The 21,669-nt window shown below is 42.9% G+C and overlaps 1 protein-coding gene across 1 annotated transcript in view; it reads right to left on the bottom strand.

The window, feature by feature from the left end:
* Nucleotides 1-322: 322 nt before the first annotated feature.
* Nucleotides 323-21,669, bottom strand: part of POLR3A (RNA polymerase III subunit A) — a 64,418-nt gene continuing 43,071 nt past the window's right edge. Inside the window, exons 21-31 of the mRNA XM_034423999.3 lie at nucleotides 20,574-20,687; nucleotides 14,482-14,568; nucleotides 14,201-14,283; nucleotides 11,518-11,688; nucleotides 10,426-10,519; nucleotides 9,183-9,275; nucleotides 7,622-7,786; nucleotides 6,585-6,749; nucleotides 5,445-5,576; nucleotides 3,350-3,482; nucleotides 323-859 (exon numbers count right to left, since the gene is read on the bottom strand). Of these exons, the coding sequence (XP_034279890.1) occupies nucleotides 711-859; nucleotides 3,350-3,482; nucleotides 5,445-5,576; nucleotides 6,585-6,749; nucleotides 7,622-7,786; nucleotides 9,183-9,275; nucleotides 10,426-10,519; nucleotides 11,518-11,688; nucleotides 14,201-14,283; nucleotides 14,482-14,568; nucleotides 20,574-20,687 (1,386 nt within the window). The 3' untranslated portion in view covers nucleotides 323-710. The remainder of the gene's footprint in view (nucleotides 860-3,349; nucleotides 3,483-5,444; nucleotides 5,577-6,584; nucleotides 6,750-7,621; nucleotides 7,787-9,182; nucleotides 9,276-10,425; nucleotides 10,520-11,517; nucleotides 11,689-14,200; nucleotides 14,284-14,481; nucleotides 14,569-20,573; nucleotides 20,688-21,669) is intronic.

Here is a 21,669-nt window from a genome sequence, read left to right as displayed (position 1 = left end):
AGGATCGGCCCACGGTGCCTCTGCCAGAGAAAACAGAGCTCTGTGAGTTCCATTTTCGTTGGCAGAGGGTTGCAGGAGGCCATCGCAGCTGATAATGGAGCTCAGGAGCCCGTTTTTGCTGGCAGAGCGCTTGGGCCGCCACAGGCGCCCCCGACACGAGTGATGTTGGGCTGGCCACGCCCCCCTGCCCCCCCCACAAGATCAAACACAACCCTGATGCGACCCTCAATGGAATCGAGTTTGACACCCCTGTTCTAGTATGTCACTTCATGATAATTATAAATGAATATAAAAGGTTTATCACCACTCCCTCCATTTCATCGTGTGGAAAAAAAAGTCTCTTTATTCACATCTACAGCATTAGATTCCTAGATGTCAAAGTCCATAAAACTTTTTACATTTTTTGGAAGGGTGAGGGGGAAAAAAAGCACAAATATACTTGCTTCTGGATTCAGCCTCATGCAGGTTACCTCCTTACTTTGACTCTTAAATAGACATTTGCTTATAACCTATTTACAGCATAAGCCCTACAAGTCCAACTTTCTGTTTCAGTGGCTGATCAGGTTGCATGTTCCTTACATCCATCCATCCATCCTTCCATTCATCCATCCATCCAACACCCTGTTTGAAAAGCACAAACCAATTTACATTTCAGTTAATACACACACATACACACACAAACACACTCCAGTTATTCTTTGGTGCTGCTGCTAGGATGGAAGGGAGATATGGAAATCTGGGTTATCAAAAATTAAAGGCCGCCTTGGTGGGACTGCTTCCTTATCAGCTTTATGCAGCAGCTTGAACAGTCCCGTTCCGATGTTCATTGGGATACCCATAATAATGCATTCAGAAACACCTGTAGGACATCAAGAAAAGAAAAGAAGAAAATGTTTCACACTTCCCCGAGCTTTTCTACGCTTACTGCTTTATTTATTAAACAAGATTGAAATAATGGGATGAAACACGGCTGCTTTAAGTAACCACGTGCATCCTAATTCAATGTTGTGATTTATCTGTAAATCAACTTCCGCTGTCAACAAATCGTAAAGTGGGCATTAGAGGAGTGTCACAAACTGCATTCTGGAATCTTGGAAGAGAGTCCTCTAACTTTTTTGGGTTAGATTTGGGTGTGGCTAGACTAGAGAAAAGAAGGACTAATGGGTGACAGGATAGCAGCATTCCAGTACTGGAGGGGCTGCCACAAAGAAGAAGGGGTCAATTTATTTTCCAAAAGCGTCAGAAGGCAAGACAAGAAAGAATGGATGGAAACTAACCAAGGAGAGAAGCAACCTGGAACTAAGGAGAAACTTCCTAACGGTGAGAACAATTAACCAGTGGAACAGTTTGCCTTGTTGTGGGTGCCTCATCACTGGAGGCTTTTTTTAAGAAGAGACTGGACAACCATTTGTCTGGAATGGTATAGGGCCGTGATGGCGAACCTATGGCACGGGTGCCACAGGTGGCACACGGAGCCATATCTGTGGGCACGCGAGCGCATGTGCGTGCTGGCCAGCTGATTTTCAGGCCTTCTGGGCCCACCGGAAGTCGGAAAACGGGCTGTTTCTGGGCCTCTGAAGGGCCTCTGGTGGGGGGTGGGGAAGGCCATTTTCGCCCTCCCCAGGCTCCTAGGAAGCCTCTGGAGCCTGGGGAGGGGAAAAAATGGGCCTACTGGGCCCACCATGTCATCACGTGCCAAAAGCGGGGGGAAAGCGGGGGGTGGTGGTCACGCATGCATGCGTGGGGGGACGGGGCACATTGAATTATAGGTGTGGGCACACACACGCGCAATCCCCCCCCTGCCCGCTTTTGGCATGCGACGGCAAAAAGGTTAGCCATCACTGGTATAGGGTCTCCTGCTCAAGCAGTGGGGTGGACTACAAGACCTTTTTACCTGTGGGCTGTCAGACTCCTGAATGAGAAATAACATCATAACTACGTAGTATGATGGACTGCAGGGCTGGTGCAATGTGTAACATGTTCACACTGGTGCAATAAGACTGGGTGTTTTGTTAATACGATTTATTGGGTTAGGGATTTTCTGTCTTCACTGTGAGTTGTATTGTGTTGGGGAGGGTGCACTGAGGGAGCTCAACCAATCTCATTGTACATATGTTGTACACTGACAATAAAGATTTGAATGAATGAATGACCTCCGAGGTCCCTTCCAGCTCTATTCTGTATTAACCCTAATTCAGATGTTTTCAATGTGCTATCAAGAATGTAATGTTCAGACACAGGAATATACGAAGGTTGCAGCCTATTTATGTTTCCTGATTGGTACAGGATGCACAAGAAGCGTGGGAGAGATCTTCACCAGTTTTGATTAACATAATTATTCTGAATTAGATTTTGGAAGGGTGGGGATTAATTAAGGGCTGTGCCTCAAACTCGTAACCCCTGCCAGCAAAAATAAATTTTGAAAAACCCTCTTATAATATCAATAAAATAAATTCACATACAGTGGTGGTACCAGTTTGCTTTGAAAGTCATTGGATTTGGTACTCCACACATTTTGACATGAAAATTTTGGCCCGGTACTCATTGTTTCTTTGGTACTCAATGGACAAGCTAGAATTTAGAAATAGGAATAGAACAGAATGCAGAATACAATTGAATAGAATAAAATGCAAAATACAAGAGAATAAAATATGGAATAAGAATAGAATAGAACAGAATAGACTGCAGAATAGAATAGACTATGGAATGGAATGGAATGGAATGGAATGGAATGGAATGGAATGGAATAGAATAGAATAGAATAGAACAGAACAGAATAGAATAGAATAGAATAGAATATGGAATAGAATATGGAATAGGAATTGGAAGGGACCTTGGAGGTCTTCTAGTTCAGCCCCCTGCTCAAGCGGGAGATCCTATACCATTTCCGACACGTGACTATCCAGCTTCTTCTTAAAAACCTCCAGTGATGAAGCACCCACAACGTCTGAAGGAAAGTTGTTCCACTGGTTAATTGTCTTCACTGTTAGGAAATTTCTCCTCAATTTGTCAACGTCGGCTGCCTTGTGACTCACTACATTATTCCTTTCCGGTACTGTTTGGTACTCTTATCGAGCCTCCCAGAACCAATTAACAAAGAGTACCGAGGTACCACTGTATAGACTTTTTTTTCCTTTTTAAAAAACTCATTACCTTATTATACCACATTTGAAAAGTCAAGAGAATGTACTTAATATATTTGGGGGGGGGGGCTGAGCGGAAAAGGCCTTTTATATATTTTTTCACCATACCTGAGGACTTCAATTGATTTTACATGAACTGATTTATAGAAACTTTTATGGGTGGGCAACATCCTGACTGAACCGTAAACGAACCTACAAATACTTACCACACACTGAGTCCTTCTGCCCAAAGTATGCGGCGTCGAAGAGATGGTCTGCTGTCTTTTCGAAGGAAGCAAGCATCAAGACGCTCTCTTTCATTTTTGCCAGCCCAAATCTAGTAATTCCCAGAACTTCACCCTAATCCCCAAAAGAGGGGAGAAAAAGCCATTAACATTACTAGAGAATTGCCGAACGGGTAGACAGGGGGTGGGGGAGGCAAAATTTGCAATGCTCCATTCCAAATTTCATGCTACAAGTGATACCAGATAGAACCAACAGGGATTATTTGATTTCTCAAAGTCTTTAATAAAGTATGTACAGAATACAGCTCAACAACAAAGAACTCAAGGGATGGGAGGAGAGGTGGGATTCAGCCGGTTCGGGCCAAACGGTAGTAGTGACCTGTGGGTGGGCCGCCTACCCGCCCAGGCGCAATCCCATCCTATATTCCTGTGTTTTGTGATGCTGCACGCATGCACGGATGGCATGCGCTCACATTTCCGGTGCTGGGCGGACCACTTGTTACATTATGTAAAGCCCACCTCTGGATGGGAGTATAAATATAAATAGAATAGCACATAATTCTTTATGGGCCGAGTGCGATTGGACACACAAGGAATTTGTCTCTGGTGCATAAGCTCTCAGTGCACATGCAAGCAACCAAGTGACGGATCATAGATCATAGTGACAACCATTAATCATAAGATACAACAAGGGATAAATCATAGATACCAATAGGAGAAGGTATCTAGCACCTGCTAAATTAGCAAAGATGTTCCCCAACATGCACCCAAACTGTTGGAAATGTGGCTATGGTCAGGGCACCTTCTTTCACATGTGGTGGACATGCCCCGAAGCAAAAAGATATTGGAGTAAAATTTGGAGATGGTTACAAGAAATAATTGGAGAAGATATTGAATTGACACTGAAAATATTTCTCCTGGGAACAGTAAAGAAGGGGTATGGAAAGAAAAAGATTCACCTACTAATACATATAACTACAGCTGCCAGACTGGCATACGCACAATACTGGAAAGAGAAAGCCCTGCCACCAGAAGAACTTATAATTAGGAAAATACTGGAGTGCGCAGAGATGAACAAACTAACCCATGAAATAAACAATGATGAAAACTCAGATTAGTATACTGTGTGGGGAAGGTGGTATGAATGGATGAATGACAAAATCAAAGAAGGAGTAAAAGGTGCGGTAACTAAATAGCAATAAACAGCATAAATGACACCAGGTACATATCATGTAGTCATGTATAAACGCTGCATATCCGATGTTAAAAAGAAAGGTTACTATATTTTATGTATGTATATAAAGTCAATAAAGTATTAAAAAAAAAAAAAAAGGAGAAGGTATTAGGAAAAATGAGAAGATGAGAAAGATAATATCAACCCAGCCTACTACATGGATAAATGCCTTTAGGCCAAAGACAATGCTGTGGGAATCAGGTATTGGCAGCAGAGTGATGGCAAAGGGGAGAAAACTGTCCCTGGGTCTAATTGTTTTGGCTTGCAATGCCCCATAGAGGGGTCCTGGGGGGGAAGGAGTTGAAACAGTTTGTTTACAGTACTGGCCAAAATTGTGGAAACCTTTTGGGAAAAGTGTATTTTCTAAAACTAGCTAATAATACCACTTCTTTTTGGAGTAATACTATAAAATTACTGTATTTTTCGGAGTATAAGACACACCTCCCCCCCTCCCCCTTAAAAGGGGGTGAACATTTGGGTGCGTCTTATACACTGAATGTAGCTTAGATTATAAAATAGATTTTCCATTGGGTGAAGATCTGGGCTATTCCCAGGCCATTTAAGCAGTGGAATAGGATTATCTTGAAACTCCAAAACAAGTGGTGTTATTAGCCATCAAACCTCAAAAATACACATTTCCCAAAAGGTCCTCAATGGAAGGCATTCTCCCATTTAAAAATTCTCCTATCTAAAGGAGAAGGGCCCCTGCCCAAATCTCATGCTGGTATTACTACTAAACCTTTCTTAGCATTTTTCTTCGTTCATATATTTTTCAGGGTGAGAGAGGTGAAAGAATGAGTCATTTTATACAATAATGGGAAAAAAATAAAAAAAACCCCAAACCTTGTAGGTCATTAGGTCCGACAACAGCATGACATGCCTCCGATCAATACTCATTCCGTGGTTTACCATAGTATATTGGATTTCACTGATAATAGTGGTTCGTGCAGCCTCAATGCCCAAGGTTTTCTCAACCTGCAAGATTAATTTATGTTGTCTTAACGAAATGGAAAAATCCTTATTCAATTTTCTCTGTTCTCCAACCCAATTATATTCATTTCTTTACTCATTTCTATGGCATATCTGATAGATAGGTATGGCAGAGAAATATGTAAAGAAGTAAGTTATCTATCTACCTACCTACCTATCTCTCTCTCCCCCTCTCCCTCCCTATTTCTCTCTCTCTCTCTCTCCCTATCTATCTATCTATCTATCTATCTATCTATCTATCTTTCTTTCTTTCTTTCTTTCTCTCCCTCCCCCTCTCTCTATCTCCCTCCCTCCATATCTATCTATCTATCTATCTATCTATCTATCTATCTATCTATCTCCCTCCGTCTATCTCTCTTTCTTTCTCTCCCTCCCTCTCTCTCTCTCTCCCTCCCTCCATATCTATCTATCTATCTATCTATCTATCTATCTATCTATCTATCTATCTATCTATCTATCTATCTATCTATCTATCTATCATCTACTGTGTTTATCCAAAAACACGACCCACCCCAATAATAAGCCCAACCCTAATTTTTTTTGGGGTGGGCCTAATATTACCTTATTGCCTCAGCCTTCCATCCTTCCGAGGTCAGTAAAACGAGAACCCAGATTGTTGGGGACAAGATGCTGACTCTGTAAACCGCTTAGAGAGGGCTGTAAAGCACCGTGAAGCGGTATATAAGTGCTATCGCTATTAGACCAAACTGACTCTGTATATATGACTCTTTATGCCTTCATACAAAGATAAGTCTTCTTTTTCCCCATCATTATGTCCAGAATCATTTGCAGTATGATCTTACTATCATCCTTACACAGAGCCCCACGAAACTTATATTAGGCCTATATCATGGAGAAGGCACCAAGGTTAAATGAAGGCCTTATTTTAATACTTAAGTCAGTTCATGGAAGAAGCAAGATTTGAACCAAGCAGTAGGACTCCTTTCTTAACTGCTCTGTTCTACCAATTTATCCCCTCTTGTGTTGTGTTACCTCGTAAGTGTTGTTCGACGTTGTTCTGGTTCCTTTGACCCCATGAGTGGCCATGACAGCTCTCAAGTTGTCACCTTCCACCAATAATTTGTACTTTTCCTTGCCACTCTGTTCGTCGATATGAATGACGGCACGAGATACCTCTGGGATACCTTGCACTACGACCTAGAGGTTGAAAAAGAAACAAGCAGAAACAGAAACATTTGATTTTTTTCCCCTCAGGATTAGTAGTGCAAAAATAGAACGACAAGCTTCCTTCACAGTTTTTACTAAGACTTGGGAGTTCATCTGAATGTTCTCCCGGAAGGAAAATGGGTAGAATATGAATGAACAAGAATCTCAAAGAGTTAGGTATCTCAATTCTCTGGTGGATTAAGCAGCTGGAGGAAAATCGTATCATTACCATTTATTATTGCTTATGATTATTTAAATATGATAATTCTGGATTCTGTACATCATCAGCAGCCCCTGGGGTAAGATGCTTCATAAATTTTGCAAATAAAGGCTTCCTGCTTGATCAACATTTGCTTTTTAATCAGGTCACAGTGTATGAGATCCCACTGAAGCGTGAATAATCCGTGATTTGATAAACCCGAGTCTGGAGGACTATCAAGTTGGGGATGTCTTGGAGAAGGATCAAGAAGATCGTATCGATAGTCAAAGGCGCCTTTGGGTTCAATTCCCAAAACAACTGGAGCACCACTTGAACACCATCATCGGCATTGACAAAACCACCATCAGTCAATTGCAAAAGGCAGCTTCGGTTGGAACGGCTGACATCCTGCGAAGATACCCTCAAATATCCACATCCGCCTAACCCAGATCTTTGGGAAGGATTCCGCGCCAAATCCAATTTTAAACATCTGGCTGAACGTCAAAAAAGCCGTAACAAAAGTTGCAACAATATTAAGAATTCTTTTTTTCCCTTTCCTTTTCTGTTTGGAAGACTCTGAAGTCGATCGATTTCCAGAAAGAAAGAAAAAAACCTTGAACAATTTCACTTACTCGTCAATGACAATAAAATGAAGAATGCTCACCTTTGGCAGGTCTTCTTTCAGGGACTGCAAGACGTAATACATTGAGCTCTTGCTATTCTCTCGGGGAGTAACGCAGACTACCGCTTCCCCATGGACAACTACATCTCCAGGCTTCACTCTGAGCTTTGAGACGCAAATCGAATATCTCACAGTCTCCGCATTAACCTGTGTGTGGGGAGGGAGGAGGGGAGACTGTCATTTTATTACCTGCATCGGTTTTTGGCCTCTGATCTGCTCCCACAAGAATAGAATAGAATAGAATAGAATAGAATAGAATAGAATAGAATAGAATAGAATAGAATGCAGAATAGAATAGAATAGATTAGAATATGGAATAGATAGAATAGAATGCAGAATAGAATAGAATAGAATGCAGAATAGCATAGCATAGCATAGAATGGAATGCAGAATAGAATATGGAATGGAATGGAATGGAATGGAATGGAATGGAATGGAATAGAATAGAATAGAATAGAATAGAATAGAATAGAATAGAATAGAATAGAATATGGAATAGATAGAATAGAATGCAGAATAGAATAGAATAGAATAGAATAGAATGCAGAATAGAATAGAATAGAATATGGAATGGAATAGAATATGGAATAGAATATGGAATAGAATAGAATGTTGAATAGAATAGAATAGAATAGAATGTGGAATAGAATAGAATAGAATATGGAATAGAATATGGAATAGAATAGAATAGAATATGGAATAGAATAGAATGCAGAATAGAACAGAATGCAGAATAGCATAGCACAGCACAGCACAGCACAGCACAGCACGGAATGGAATGGAATAGAATAGAATAGGAATTCTTTATTGGCCAAGTGTGATTAGATACACAAGGAATTTGTCTTTAGTGCATAAGCTCTCAGTGTACATAAAGAAAAAATAAAATATATCAAGAATCATAAGATACAACACTTAGTGATGGCCATAGGATACTAATAAGCAATCAAATCGTACTAGGAAACAATAAAAACAATATAAGTTGTAAAGATACAAGCAACATGGATATAGCCATAAGTGGGAAGAGATAGGTACTAGGAAGGATGAGAAGAAGAATAGCAATACAGACTTAGTAGTTCATTTGACAGTGTTGAGGGAATTATTTGTTTAGCAGAGCGATGGCGTTCGGGAAAAAACTGTCCTTGTGTCTAGTTGTTCTGGTGTGCAGTGCTCTATAGCGTCGTTTTGAGGGTAGAAGTTGAAACAATTTATGTCCAGGATGCGAGGGATCTGTAGATATTTTCACAGCCCTCTTTTTGACTCGTGCAGTATACAGGTCCTCAACGGAAGGCAGGTTGGTAGCCATTGTTTTTGATTGATTGATTCTATTTTAATTAGTTAAAATAATTAATTTAATTAATTAGATTAATTGAGTCTACAATTATGATTGTAGAATCGCTACCGGACAAGAGGTTCCAAAGTTAACTTTTGAACCAAAGGCTTAAGATGGGAACTGATTCTAAGTTTTAATCTTTACCTTCTTTCTGAAATGCAATAACCTTCAAAACCTACACCTGTATTAGGGGACTCTCGTGTTCGTACTTACTTCCAGCCTCAGCAGCCTAATCCGTTCCAAAGAAAGCTTGACAAGAATAAAACAGTCGTCAGGAAGGAAGACTTCTTCAATGTATTCCGAAATCTGCAAGGCCAAACAAAAACTTCTCAAGAGTCAGATTTGTGTCTGAATACTCGCGGCATTAACCACACAGGACAGGCAGTCCTCGATTTACGATGACAGTAGAGGCCAGAATTTCTGTTGTTAAACGAGACAGTTGTTAAGCGAGTTTTCGCCCCATTTTACGACCTGCCTCGCCACCGTTGTTAAGTGAAACCCTGCAGTTGTTAAGTTAGTCACATGGTTCTTAAGTGACTTTGCTGGTCAGAAGGTTGCAAAAAAGGAGATCACGTGACCTTGGGCCGCCTCAACCGTCATAAGTACATGCCAGTTGCCAAGCATCTGAATTTTGATCACGAGATCGCGGGGATGCTGCAACCTTCATAAGTGTGAAATATGGTCATAACTCACTTTTTCAATGCTGTTGTAACTTTGAACGGTCACTAAACAAGCTGTTGTAAGTCGAGGACTATTGTAAAGACTTTGCAAATACAGGTAAACCCCTGACCACAATTGAGCCCGATGGTTGCTAAGCGAAACATTTCTTAAGTGAGTTTCTGCCCCATTTTACAACTATTCTTGCCACCATTGTTAAGTGAATCCCTGCACTTAAGTCGTTAAGTGAATCCGGCTTCCTCATTGACTTTTTTTTTTTGGTCAAAAGGTCACAAAAAGGGTATCACGTGACCCCAGGACACTGCAACCGTCATAAATACGAGTCAGTCACCAAGTGTCTGAATTTTGCTCACGGGAACATGGGGATGATGCAATGGTTATTAAGTGATACCGTGATTCTCCGAAAAGACGACCCTGTCTTATATTTTCTTGAACCCCGAAATAAGCGCTTGGCCTTATTTTTGGGGAGGTCTTATTATTTTGGGGTGCGTGGAGCAAGATGGGGCTCCTCTTGTCGTCTTAGCCGATTTCCAGCTCCGCGTTTAAATATTTTCGGGGAGGACTTATTTTCAGGGGGAGTCTTATTTTAGCGCATGCACTCAAAAGCCTGATTGGGCTTATTATCAAGGGATGTCTTATTTTTGGGGAAACAGGGTAAATGGTCCTAAGTCACTTTTTTCAGTGCCGTTGTAACTTCGAACGGTCACTAAGCAAACGGCCGTACGTCAAGGACTACCCGTACATACGAGCTATTTAGTTGTTAAGAAACACACTGTACCTCTCCCAGAAGTGTCTTTTCTATTCTTCCTTTGACCAAACGAGCAAAATCAGGATCATCATCTATGTCGAGATGGGCAGTGATAATTGGCGTGCTACACGTAAGCAAGAAAAGCATAAATGTGAAATGGTCTTTAATATATATATATATATAGTATTAAGTAGACATTTTATAATTCACGCAACAAAAAGTGCAAAACCAGCGCAAAGCAATATATGCTCTCCCTATTAATGTTCTCAATGTTTTATATATAAATTACACCAACTTTAAATAGATGCTTTGCTATCTCCTAGCGTGGTACTTGGAGCAAGTATCTTTTAAGACCGACGCATCACAGAATTTTAAAAATTAGTGATTCTTTTAAGGCCTCGTTTGAAATTGGGAAGAACTAGCAAGAAAGAATGGGCTAAGGCAGGACTAGAACTCACCGTATCCTAGTGATTGGCTCAAAGTCACCCAGCTGACTTCAGCGGCTAAGGTGGGACTAGAGTTCAGTCTCCTGGTGGTTGGCCCAAATTCACCTAGCTGACTTTCATGGCTAAGGCGGGACTAAAATTCACTGTCTCCTGGTGATTGGCCCAAAATCACCTAGCTGACTTTCATGGCTAAGGCGGGACTAGAATTCATTGACTCCTGGTGATTGGCCCAAATTCACCCAGCTGACTTTCATGGCTAACGCGGGACTAGAACTCACAGTCTCCTGGTGATTGGCCCAAAGTCACACAACTAGCTTTCACGGATAAGGCAGGACTAGAACTCACGGTTTGTGCTTTCTAGCCCAGTGCCTCAACCACTAAACCAAACTGACTCTCAATTTTTTTCTTACTAACTTCCCTTGATATAAAAGATCTTTTTAAAAAATATTTGGAGCTCAGTGCTTTTTAAAATACGGAACCAAATTCACAGTTCTTCCACATTTTTATTTGGAAATTTGAAACGTGTGTGTATCCCTTTCTACTAAAAAAAACCCCCTCAAAGTGCTTTCCATGACATTCTACTCAATAACTGTAAATGTTATGTTTTTTTTAAAAGGCAAAAATTGGAACCGAGACACCTAATTACGATCCAGAACCACTTCTGTAGCCCACATACCTGATGGCTTTGGAGGCATTGATGATCTCTTTGATCCTTGGCACTCCTAAGGTGATGTTCATGGAGGCCACACCAGCAAAATGGAAAGTCTTGAGAGTCATCTGCGTGCCGGGCTCCCCGATGCTTTGCGCACAGAGGGCTCCCACTGCAGAGCCAGGCTCCATCTGCGCCCTAAGATATCGGATTCAAAGAAACATTGATTTCCGTTCATTCCACAGCTATCAATTTCCTTGATGTTTCGTGGCTGCATTGAAAATACCCCTTTATAAATGCCTTGGTAAGATCACACTTGGAATGCCGCATCCAGCTGTGGTCACAACAATATAAAAAAGATGTTGACACTCTAGACTAGAAAGAGCGCAGAGAAGAGCAACCAAAATAATTAGGGGACTGGAGGCTAAAACATATAAAGAACGGTTGCTGGAAATGGGTATGTCTAGTTTAATGAAAAGAAGGACTAGGGAAGACGTGATAGCAGTGTTCCAATATCTCAGGGGCTGCCACAAAGAAGAGGGAGGTCAGCCTGTTCTCCAAAGCACCTGAGGGCAGGACAAGAAGCAATGGATGGAAATTAATCAAGGAGAGAAGCAACCTAGAACTAAGGAGAAATTTCCTGACAGTCAGAACAATTAATCAGTGGAACAACTTGCCTGCAGAAGTTGTGAATGCTCCAACACTTTTTAAAGAAGAGATTGTCTGAAACAATCCGAACCATTTTTCTGCAATGGTATAGGGCAGGGGTGTCAAATTCTATTTCATTGTGTTTGACCTTGGGGGGCCAGCTCAACGTCACTCATGTTGGGGGCACCTGTGATGACCCAAGCGCTCTGCCAGTAAAAACCCAAGCTCCGTTTCGGCTGTGACGGTCTCCTGCAACCCTCTGCCAGGGAAATTGGAACTCGGAAGGGCCGCCCTCCCAAGTGCCATTTTCCCTGGCAGAGGCACTGCGGGCCAGTCCTTCGCTGTTTCCAGGGTGGCACCGCAGACCAGATCTAAGCACACCACAGGCTGAATCTGGCCCCCGGGCCCCGAGTTTGACACCCCTGTTATAGGGTTTCCTGTGTCAGGGTTCATATGGCAACTCGAGAGGAGGCCAGGGATGCTTTGCGAGTTGACATTCTGCCTGAGCAGGGGGTTGGACTAGAAGACCTCCAAGGTTCCTTCCAACTTTGTTATTCTGTTCTGTTAAAACATAGCCGAGTTCTTGAAAGACCCAGTCACATTCTCCGTATTTAAAATGGAAATTCTCTGTGCACCATTCGACTCATTGCTTGCCTGAAGGTCAATTGAATCCGCGGTCCAAAAACGTACACAAGGTTACCAATCCTTTGGGAAAGGACATCAAAACTATTTATTTATTTATTTATTTACAAATATTTATATGCCGCCCTACTCCCAAAGGACTCAGGGCGGCGAACACAAGTTAAAAACATACAATAATAAAGGAAAATCTAATTAAAAACCAATTAAAACAGGGACAAATAATAATAAACTAGGTGCCCAAGGTAGTTAGATTCAACCCCATCTGTAATTTTACCAGATGCCTTTGCGGTTTCTCATTCCCCAAGGTGCGATCCGTAACCCGTTCTCTTAAATCATTTTTATGCTTCCGGTAACGTGGGAATGATCAGTTGCGTGAAATCTGGAAATTCTCCCTTAGGATCACAAGGTAGGCTTTTCCAAATTATTTACAGATCTTCACAGATCTTGAGCATGGACGTACATAGGAGCAGAATCATCTCCCATTCCCCCCAAAAGCTTATTTATTTACTTATTTATCCTCCCTCCCCCCCCCGCAAAAAAAAAGAAATTCCCATATATTGCAAGTGTGTTTTTCACCCGCTCGCTTGAGTCCACATAGCATTTAGCATTATATAGCAATAGCTATAGTACAGTAATAGCATTTAGACTTATATACTGCTTCATAGTGCTTTTACAGCCCTCTAAGCGGTTTACAGAGTCAGCCTGTTGCACCCTACAATTTGGGTCCTCATTTTACCCACCTCGGAAGGATGGAAGGCTGAGTCCACCTTGACCCTGGTGAGATTCGAACTGTCAAATTGCAGTCAGCCGGCAGTCAGCAGAAATAGCCTGCAGTACTGCATTCTAACCACCGCACCACCGTGGCTCATAGAGTCACATTCCCCATCCCTGTGCTATATTGGTAACCCAAAGCAGGGGTGAAATCCAGCAGGTTCTGACAGGTTCTGGAGAACCGGTAGCGGAAATTTTGAGTAGTTCGGAGAACCGGCAAATGCCACGTCTGGCTGGCCCGAGTGGGGTGGGAATGGGGATTTTGCAGTATCCTTCCCCTGCCATGCCCCCCAGCCACGCCCCCCAAGCCACACACCACACCCTCAGAACCGGTAATAAAAAAAATTGGATTTCACCACTGACCCAAAGCATTTAAATATCGGTATATGATTATCTTGAAACTAAAAAAAAAAAAAAAAAGGGGGGGGGTGTTATTAGCCATCAAATCTCAAAAATACACTTTTCCACAATTTTGGCACTACTGTATACAACACTCATCACCAATATCTATTCATTATACACAGGCTAACTGGCTATTTATAGATTACTTTTAGCAAAATTAGAGAAGCAACCTAGAACATAGGGAGATATTTCCTAACACTGAGTACAATCAACCAGTGGAAGAAGCCTTCTTGTTAATTTTTCCTACCTCATATACTTCTCTCGGCAGATCTCCAGAAATTTTTCCAGCTGGGTTGGCGTGATTCTGTCCAATTGGTATAAAACATAGGGCTAAAGGGATGAAAACCCAGAATGATTACATGTATATTCGATACATTAGTCAATAATTGAGTGTTGTGTTCTCTACATATCGCTAAAAAGGTCACCGAATTTCTTGTACTTCCTCAATTATTCAGGCCGTTAAGATCCTCCTTTCCACTACCCAAACTATATATCCCAAACTACAGAAAGTACCCGTTATGCAATTACCTCTGTTGTGCCATTGTCATTAATGCCATACTTGTCCCTGGTTTTCTTGATCTTTTCAGACATGCTTTTGATGAATTTTTTAATTTCCTGCAATAAAGAATATCATGTGTTTAGCTTTGTGTTTCGTTTCTGCCAATTAATGACGAAAAGTCACCAGCACAGTACATTACACTAGGGGACAGGGGAAAAAACTGATTAGGAGACAAAATAAAAAATAAAGATATCCTTCAAAGTCAAACTCAATCACTGCTGACTTTCTAGGCACTGGAGTTTTCTTGCCAACAATATAGAAGTGGTTTGCCATTGTGTCTGACTCTGTATATAGAATTTCTTTCCTGCTTCCCAATTATACCTAGATCCTTCTCAGATGGTAAGTCTCCCATCCAAGGACTACCAAGGTTGTCCCTGCTCAGCTTCTTAGTCTTGAGTGAAGTCAGTGAAGTGCTGCCATCTACTGGGCCATACATAAAAAAAAGAATTAGGAAGTTGACCGGAAGAACTGAATTTCCTGCCACAAGAGCCAGGTTTTTTTACATTGGTTTTGGAAAGCTTCTAAAGATGTAACATTCAGAAAACTTAGCAAGCAGAAATAAAAGTATTATAGTTGTCTTTTCTTGTTTTGGGATTTTCTATTCTTATTTTACATTTTTCAAATAGGAGGAGGGAGATAAAACGCAATCGAATGGAATAGAGGAGGAGGAGGAGAGGAAAAGAAGAAGAAGAAGAAACAGAAGAACAAGAAGAAGAGGAGGAGACACCTGCTCCCCTGAAAATTAATATTAGGAAGCACCCAATGAAATGAATGTATCAAAGGAAGAGAGGAGGAGGAAGAGGAGGAGAAAGAAGAAGAAGGAGAAGATGAAGAAGAGGAGGGGAAGGGGAAAGGAAGGAGAAGGAGGAGGAGAAGAGGAAGAGGAGGAGGTGAAGAAGAGGAAGGGTAAAAAGGAGAAGGGGAAGAAAAAGGAAGAGAAGTAGGAGGAGGGGGAGGAAGAGAAGGAGGAGGAGGAGGAAGAGGAGAAAAAGAACAAGAGAAGGAGGAGAAAAGAAGGATGAGAAGAGGAAGGGGAAGAAGAAATAGAAGAGGAGGAGGAGGAGGAGGAGGAACAGGAGACACCTGCTCCCCTAAAAATTAATGTTGGGAAGCACCCAATGAAATGAATGGACCAGACCCACCCCCCTAATTTAATTCTGGACACACCGTAACTGCTACTAACCATGATTTGCTGGTTTACTCGTTTATTTAACCGCTGGATTGGCCCACTTCATCAATCTATCTCTCTGAAACGGAGCTTCGCACGTGAGTGCAAGCGCCCTCCCCTCACGCGAGTGGAGCTTTGTGTGCACATGCCTGCTGGCCCGCTGCCTGTGCAGGTGGCGCTTTGCACACGCGCATTTGTCCATCTCTCCCATGGCCCAGTTTCGAAGAGGTAGTGTGCCGCAGCCTGGGGTTTAGAGATCCCTGTTCTATCTATGCTTTTGTACCCTTGTTAACACATTTGTTGTTTTCGTTTGTTGAGAACTGGTGGTAGAGCAAGGGTGTTGAACTCAAGGCCTGGGGGCCGGATTCGGCCCACGGAGTGCTTAGATCTGACCCACAGGGCTGCCCTGGAAACAGCAAAGGACTGGCTCGTGGTGCTTCTACCAGCAAAAATGGAGTTCAGAAGGGCTGCCCGTGGCCATCCCGAGCTCCATTTTCGCTGTCAGAGGGTTGCAGGAGGCCGTCGCAGCCGAAAATGGAGCTAGGGAGCCCATTTTCTCTGGCAGAGTGCACGGGCCACCACAGCCCCCCCCCGACATGAGTGAGGTCGAGCTGGCCACACCCACTCCAGCCCCCGCTTCCCGAGGTCAAACACAACCCTGATGTGGCTATCAATGAAATCGTGTTTGACACCCCTGGAATCGAGCCACTCTTCAAACAAGTTCTTGCATTGAAACGGGAGACTCAGTGAAGCGAGCAATCGAATATTTAGAGCAGAAAAAAAGTGGTGTGTGTGGTGGTTGTTGTTTTTGCAAAGACAATTCAGGGAAGGTTTTTCAGGAATGAGAGAACGGTCTTTCTCTCTGAATCTAGATCAGGGGTCTCCAATCTTGGCCACTTTAAGGCTTGTGGACTTCAACTCCCAGAATTCCTCAGCCAGCTTTGCTGGCTGAGGAATTCTGGGAGTTGAAGTCCACAAGCCTTAAAGTGGCCAAGATTGGAAACCCCTGATCTAGAGTAACACAACGAATACAGCAGGAAACAAACTGTGCGCCTGTTGTGACTCTGGCTCCAGAGCCTGTCCTCACGGAGGAAGATGACTCTGGAAGTGATGGGGAGGAACTGACAAGCCCTCCCTCTCCAGGACCCTCCTTTCTGGCAACGCCTCAGGTTCCAGCTGAAGGCCAGGAGGAAAGCATGTCCGGGCACCCACTAATAGGGAGTGATGAAGATCAATCTTGGATTGATCCCAGGCAGCGTCGGAGGGAGAGGCGTGCGCAGCAAAGGAAGAGGTGTGGAAGGGCCAGAGATTGCTGCGTCATTGAGCCATGCCCCACAGGGGATAAAAGCGGGTGGGGTTGCTCTGCGGGCTCTGTGACGGACAAAAACTGCATATCGTGAGCTTCGGATGGGATATTTTTCAGAATTAAGGCTTGACTTTGTGAATGACTTCTGACTACTCTTTGAATTCTTGGTTGCCCCAGCAACGGACTACAGATACGCTGACTCCTGTTTCTAGAGGTGATAAGAAACTTGGCAGGCATTCGGAAAGTAGCTGCCAGAATTTTTATCTGCCAAAGGGATTCAGGTCGGCTTGTAAAAATAAATTACTGGGAGACATCTTTTGCTCGTGTATCTGCCTATGTGAGGTGGGGGGACAAAACAGTGTCCCTGTCAGCTTCAGTGAATTTTACAACAGGATTTTCATTTGAACGAGCATGCACGGGGGTAAGATTCTGCCAACCCCCCCCCCACAAAAAAAAAAAAATACCTAGCAAAACAATCGGGACACATTTTAAAGGTTAACCAAAAAGGAAAGCAAACATTCCAAGCAGTTAAAAGACTTGAAATTTTAGTTGGAAAAGCAATATTTATGTATATGTCAGTTTAGACTTCGGGCAAAAAGGGAAAAGCGGTTTTGGAAAAGGAGTTTTGTTGCCGGAATAATGGACACGGAATGGAAAATTGTAACAAGGGCTACAGAACGAGGTTGGCAGCTGGGGGGGTGTCTTTAGTTTTTTCCCAGGAACAGCACTAGCATGCATACAGCATTTAAGATGCGATCCCGTAAGATTTTTTTTTTTGAAAAGGAAGTTTGGGGTTTATTTATTGACTTCCCGAACATTCCAAAGGTGCTTTTTCAAAAGACAACTGGACTTTCTTGTTTGTTTGTTTTTTCCTTGAAAACATTTCACTTCTCATCCAAGAAGCTTCTTCAGTTCTGAGTGAGAAATGTTTTCAAGGAAAAAAAAAAACAACCCAAGAAAATCCAGTCGCCTTTTGAAAAAGCACCTTTGGGACAACCATGACCTGGATGATTGAAAATCTCCATGGACTTCCTGAATTACCTCCAAATGAAATTCCACATTTTTCAAAGCTCTGGCACCAACAGTTTATACCATAATTCCAAATGTTTTGGGGAATTATTAGCTCGCATCCCTTCTACTTATATACTGCTCAAAAAAATAAAGGGAAGACAAGCAGAAGACATCCGAGATCTGAATGAATGAAATAGCTTTATTAAATACTTTGTTCTTTACATGCAGTAGTTTATACATTGCTCAAACAACTAAAGGGAACACAAAACAACTGTATGTAACGAACAAAGTACTTAATAAGGCTATTTCATTCATTCAGATCTCAGATGTCTTCTGCCTGTGTTCCCTTTATTTTTTTGAGCAGTGTATATGAACTTAGAAGTCTGTGTTGGCAATGAGGTACAGGTTAGCTTAGATTATAGTGAACCTCTCGGGTAATACTTAATACTCTTCTTAGAACTTTTTGGTGCTTTTTACTTCATCTTCAAGAAGGGAGGGAGGGAGGGAGGGAGGGAGGGAGGGAGGGAGGAAGGAAGGAAGGAAGGAAGGGGGAGGGAGGAAGGAAAAAGGAACGAAAAGTGGAGGCAGGGAGGGAGGAAGGGAGGAAGGACCAGCACGGGAGGGAGGGAAGGAAGAAGAACAGAGGAAGGGAGGGGGGAATGGAGGGAGGGAAGAGCAGAGGAATGGAGGGAAGGAAGGAAGAGCGGAGGGAGGGAGGAAGAGAGGGAGGAAAGGAAGAAAGAGCAGAGGGAGGGAGGGAGGGAAGAGCAGAGGAATGGAGGGAAGGAAGGAAGAGCAGAGGGAAGGAGGAAGAGAGGGACGAAAAGAAGAAAGAGCAGAGGGAGGGAGGGAAGAGCAGAAGAATGGAGGGAAGGAAGAGCAGAAGGACGGAGGAAGAGAGGGAAGGAAGGAAGAGCAGAGGGAGGGAGGGAGGGAGGAAAGAGTGGAGGAATGAAGGGAAGGAGGGAGGGAAGAGCAGAGGAATGGAGGGAAGGAAGGAAGAGCAAAGGGAGGGAGGAAGAGAGGGAGGAAAGGAAGAAAGAGCAGAGGGAGGGAGGGAGGGAAGAGCAGAGGAATGGAGGGAAGGAAGGAAGAGCAGAGGGAAGGAGGAAGAGAGGGACGAAAAGAAGAAAGAGCAGAGGGAGGGAGGGAAGAGCAGAAGAATGGAGGGAAGGAAGAGCAGAAGGACGGAGGAAGAGAGGGAAGGAAGGAAGAGCAGAGGGAGGGAGGGAGGGAGGAAAGAGTGGAGGAATGGAGGGAAGGAAGTGCAGAGGTGAGGGAGGGAGGGAGGGAAGAGCGGAGGAAGGGAGGGAGGAAAGGAAGAAAGGAAGATATCCAGAGTAGAAATTGACAGTGTAGAATCTGGTCTTGGTTTTCCTTCTAACGAAGTCTGAAGTCAAGAAAAGGCGATACGGAAGGTTTTGAGAAGGTCCATGGCATGCATATTGTTGGGAGTCTCCAGCTTTTGCAAAACATCATGTGTGCCTAACATGAGAGGCTGCATTTCAATCTCCACCAGCAAACTAAGATCCAGCACTAATAAACTGGGCAGGTTCCAGTATGATGTGGATTGATTTGACTATGTTTCTACACTGCTCCAATAGCCAACTGACTTTAACGCATTATGAGCCTCAGCATGTACACACACCCACACACACACATCCCAGACACATACCCCCTGCACACGTGTGCACACACACATGCGTCAATTACCTTATTATAGGCCACATAGCCGCTTTCAGTTAATGCCTTCAAGAATGAATAGGAAAAACAAAGCAGTGTTTTGCTGTTGTTGAAGTAACACTTCTCTGCTTTTTCAACAAACAAACATGTTTTTTGCCACTTAGTTTAGCTTTCTTTCTTTTTTTCTTTCTCTTTCTCTTCTTTCCTTTCTTTCTTTCCTTTCTCTTTCCTTTCTTTCTTTCTTTCCTTTCTTTTTTTCTTTTCTTTCCTTTCTTTCTCTTTCTCTTTCATTTCTTTCTTTCCTTCTTTCCTTCCTTTTTCTTTCTTTCTCTTTCTTTTCTTTCCTTTCTCTTTCCTTTCTTTCTTTCCTTTTTCTTTTTTTCTTTCTTTTCTTTCCTTTCTTTTCTTTCTCTTTCTCTCTTTCATTTCTTTCTTTCCTTTCTCTCTCTTTCTTTCCTTTCTTTTTTTCTTTCTTTCCTCTCTCTCTCTCTCTCTTTTCCTTCCTTCCTTCCTTCCTTCCTTCCTTCCTTCCTTCCTTCCTTCCTTCCTTCCTTCCTTCCTTCCTTCCTTCCCTTAAACAAACCTCTGGTTTTGGATATCAAGGATATCAAGCATCCAGGCAAACAGCTCTAAAATAATAAAGCCCTCCCTTGTCTTAAAATAACATGTGGTCTTAAAAGTGAAGATTTAGGAATTCTTATCTGTTCCGGGTTTTCGAGAAGTTAGGGGGAAGACAGGGACGAGGGAGATGCTAACGTACATTAGTCTCAAGTCCATTTACCGAATGATCAAGATAGGAATACGAGGACATTCGTTCGGCGTTTGAAAGAAGGCGGCGCCCTTTATGAAAAATCATCTTCGTAATAAAAGGAGATCGAGAAACAACCCAATACCTGCAGGAAGCTGTCCTGGCAACAAAGGAATTCGTTTTTCTTCATGATGGATTCGGCGGTGAGCACCAGTTCGTTTTTACTAAGCGCGGGCTCGCTTCGGCTGGGATAGACCGCCTAAAGGCACAAAACAGCATGCAGATCAATGACAGGGCCGTTTTATGCTTGGGGTTCCTTAGAAAATTCAATAGGCATTCGGAAGGGATGCTGCTGTGCAGGCTTGTACAAATATATAACCCTCTGACAGCAAAAATTCTAACCTTCGAAGACTTTTAGTGCTGTAGATAGGACTTGTCAAAGTACATTTTTCGGAGTATAAGACGCACCGGAGTATAAGACGCAGCTTAGTTTTTGGGGAGGAAAATAGGGGAAAAAAATCTGTCTACCAGGTATTCATCTGGCTAGCATCCTTAGTCTGGTCAGCTTCAGCACATTAGTTTGCTGGTTTTTTATCCCAGGCTTGGGGATAAAAAACAGCTTTTAAGGCACAGCCGAGAGGAAGCAGCAATGAGAAAAGCAGGCAAAGCAAAGTGGGGGGAGGAGATATCGCTTCACTCAGCTAGCGCCTAGTTAGGGCTGAAAAAAAGCTTCTAAAGAACAGCTGAGAGTCGGAGCAAAGCATGGAGATCGCTTCACTCGCTAGCGCCTCATTAGGGCTGGAAAAAAGCTTCGAAAAAGCTACATTCGGAGTATAAGACGCACCCAAAATTTCAGCCTCTTTTAGTGGGGAAAAAGGTACGTCTTTTACTCTGAAAAATATGGTAGTTTCCCCAAAAACAACGTGGGATAAAACCTTGCAAGATGAAGAAATCTTGCAAGGGCATTTCAGCTGCAGAAACTGAAATGACGACGGGATCAAGCGGTATTTTAAGTCCAAGGCCTTCAATGGTTTGGTGGACAGATCCATAAGGGCGCAGTGGCTAGAATGCAGTACTGTAGGCTACTTCTGCTGGCTGCCAGCAGTTCGAATCTCACCAGGCTCAAGGTTGACTTAGCCTTCCGTCCTTCCAAGGTCGGTAAAATGAGGACCCAGATTATTGGGGGCAAGAGGCCAACTCTGTAAACCACTTAAGAGGGGGCTTTAAAGCACTGTGAAGCA

Source organism: Pantherophis guttatus, chromosome 6, assembly GCF_059756535.1.
Source record: "Pantherophis guttatus breed Tessera chromosome 6, ASM5975653v1, whole genome shotgun sequence".
Lineage (NCBI taxonomy): Eukaryota > Metazoa > Chordata > Lepidosauria > Squamata > Colubridae > Pantherophis > Pantherophis guttatus.
This window is presented reverse-complemented; position numbering and strand designations above follow the sequence as displayed.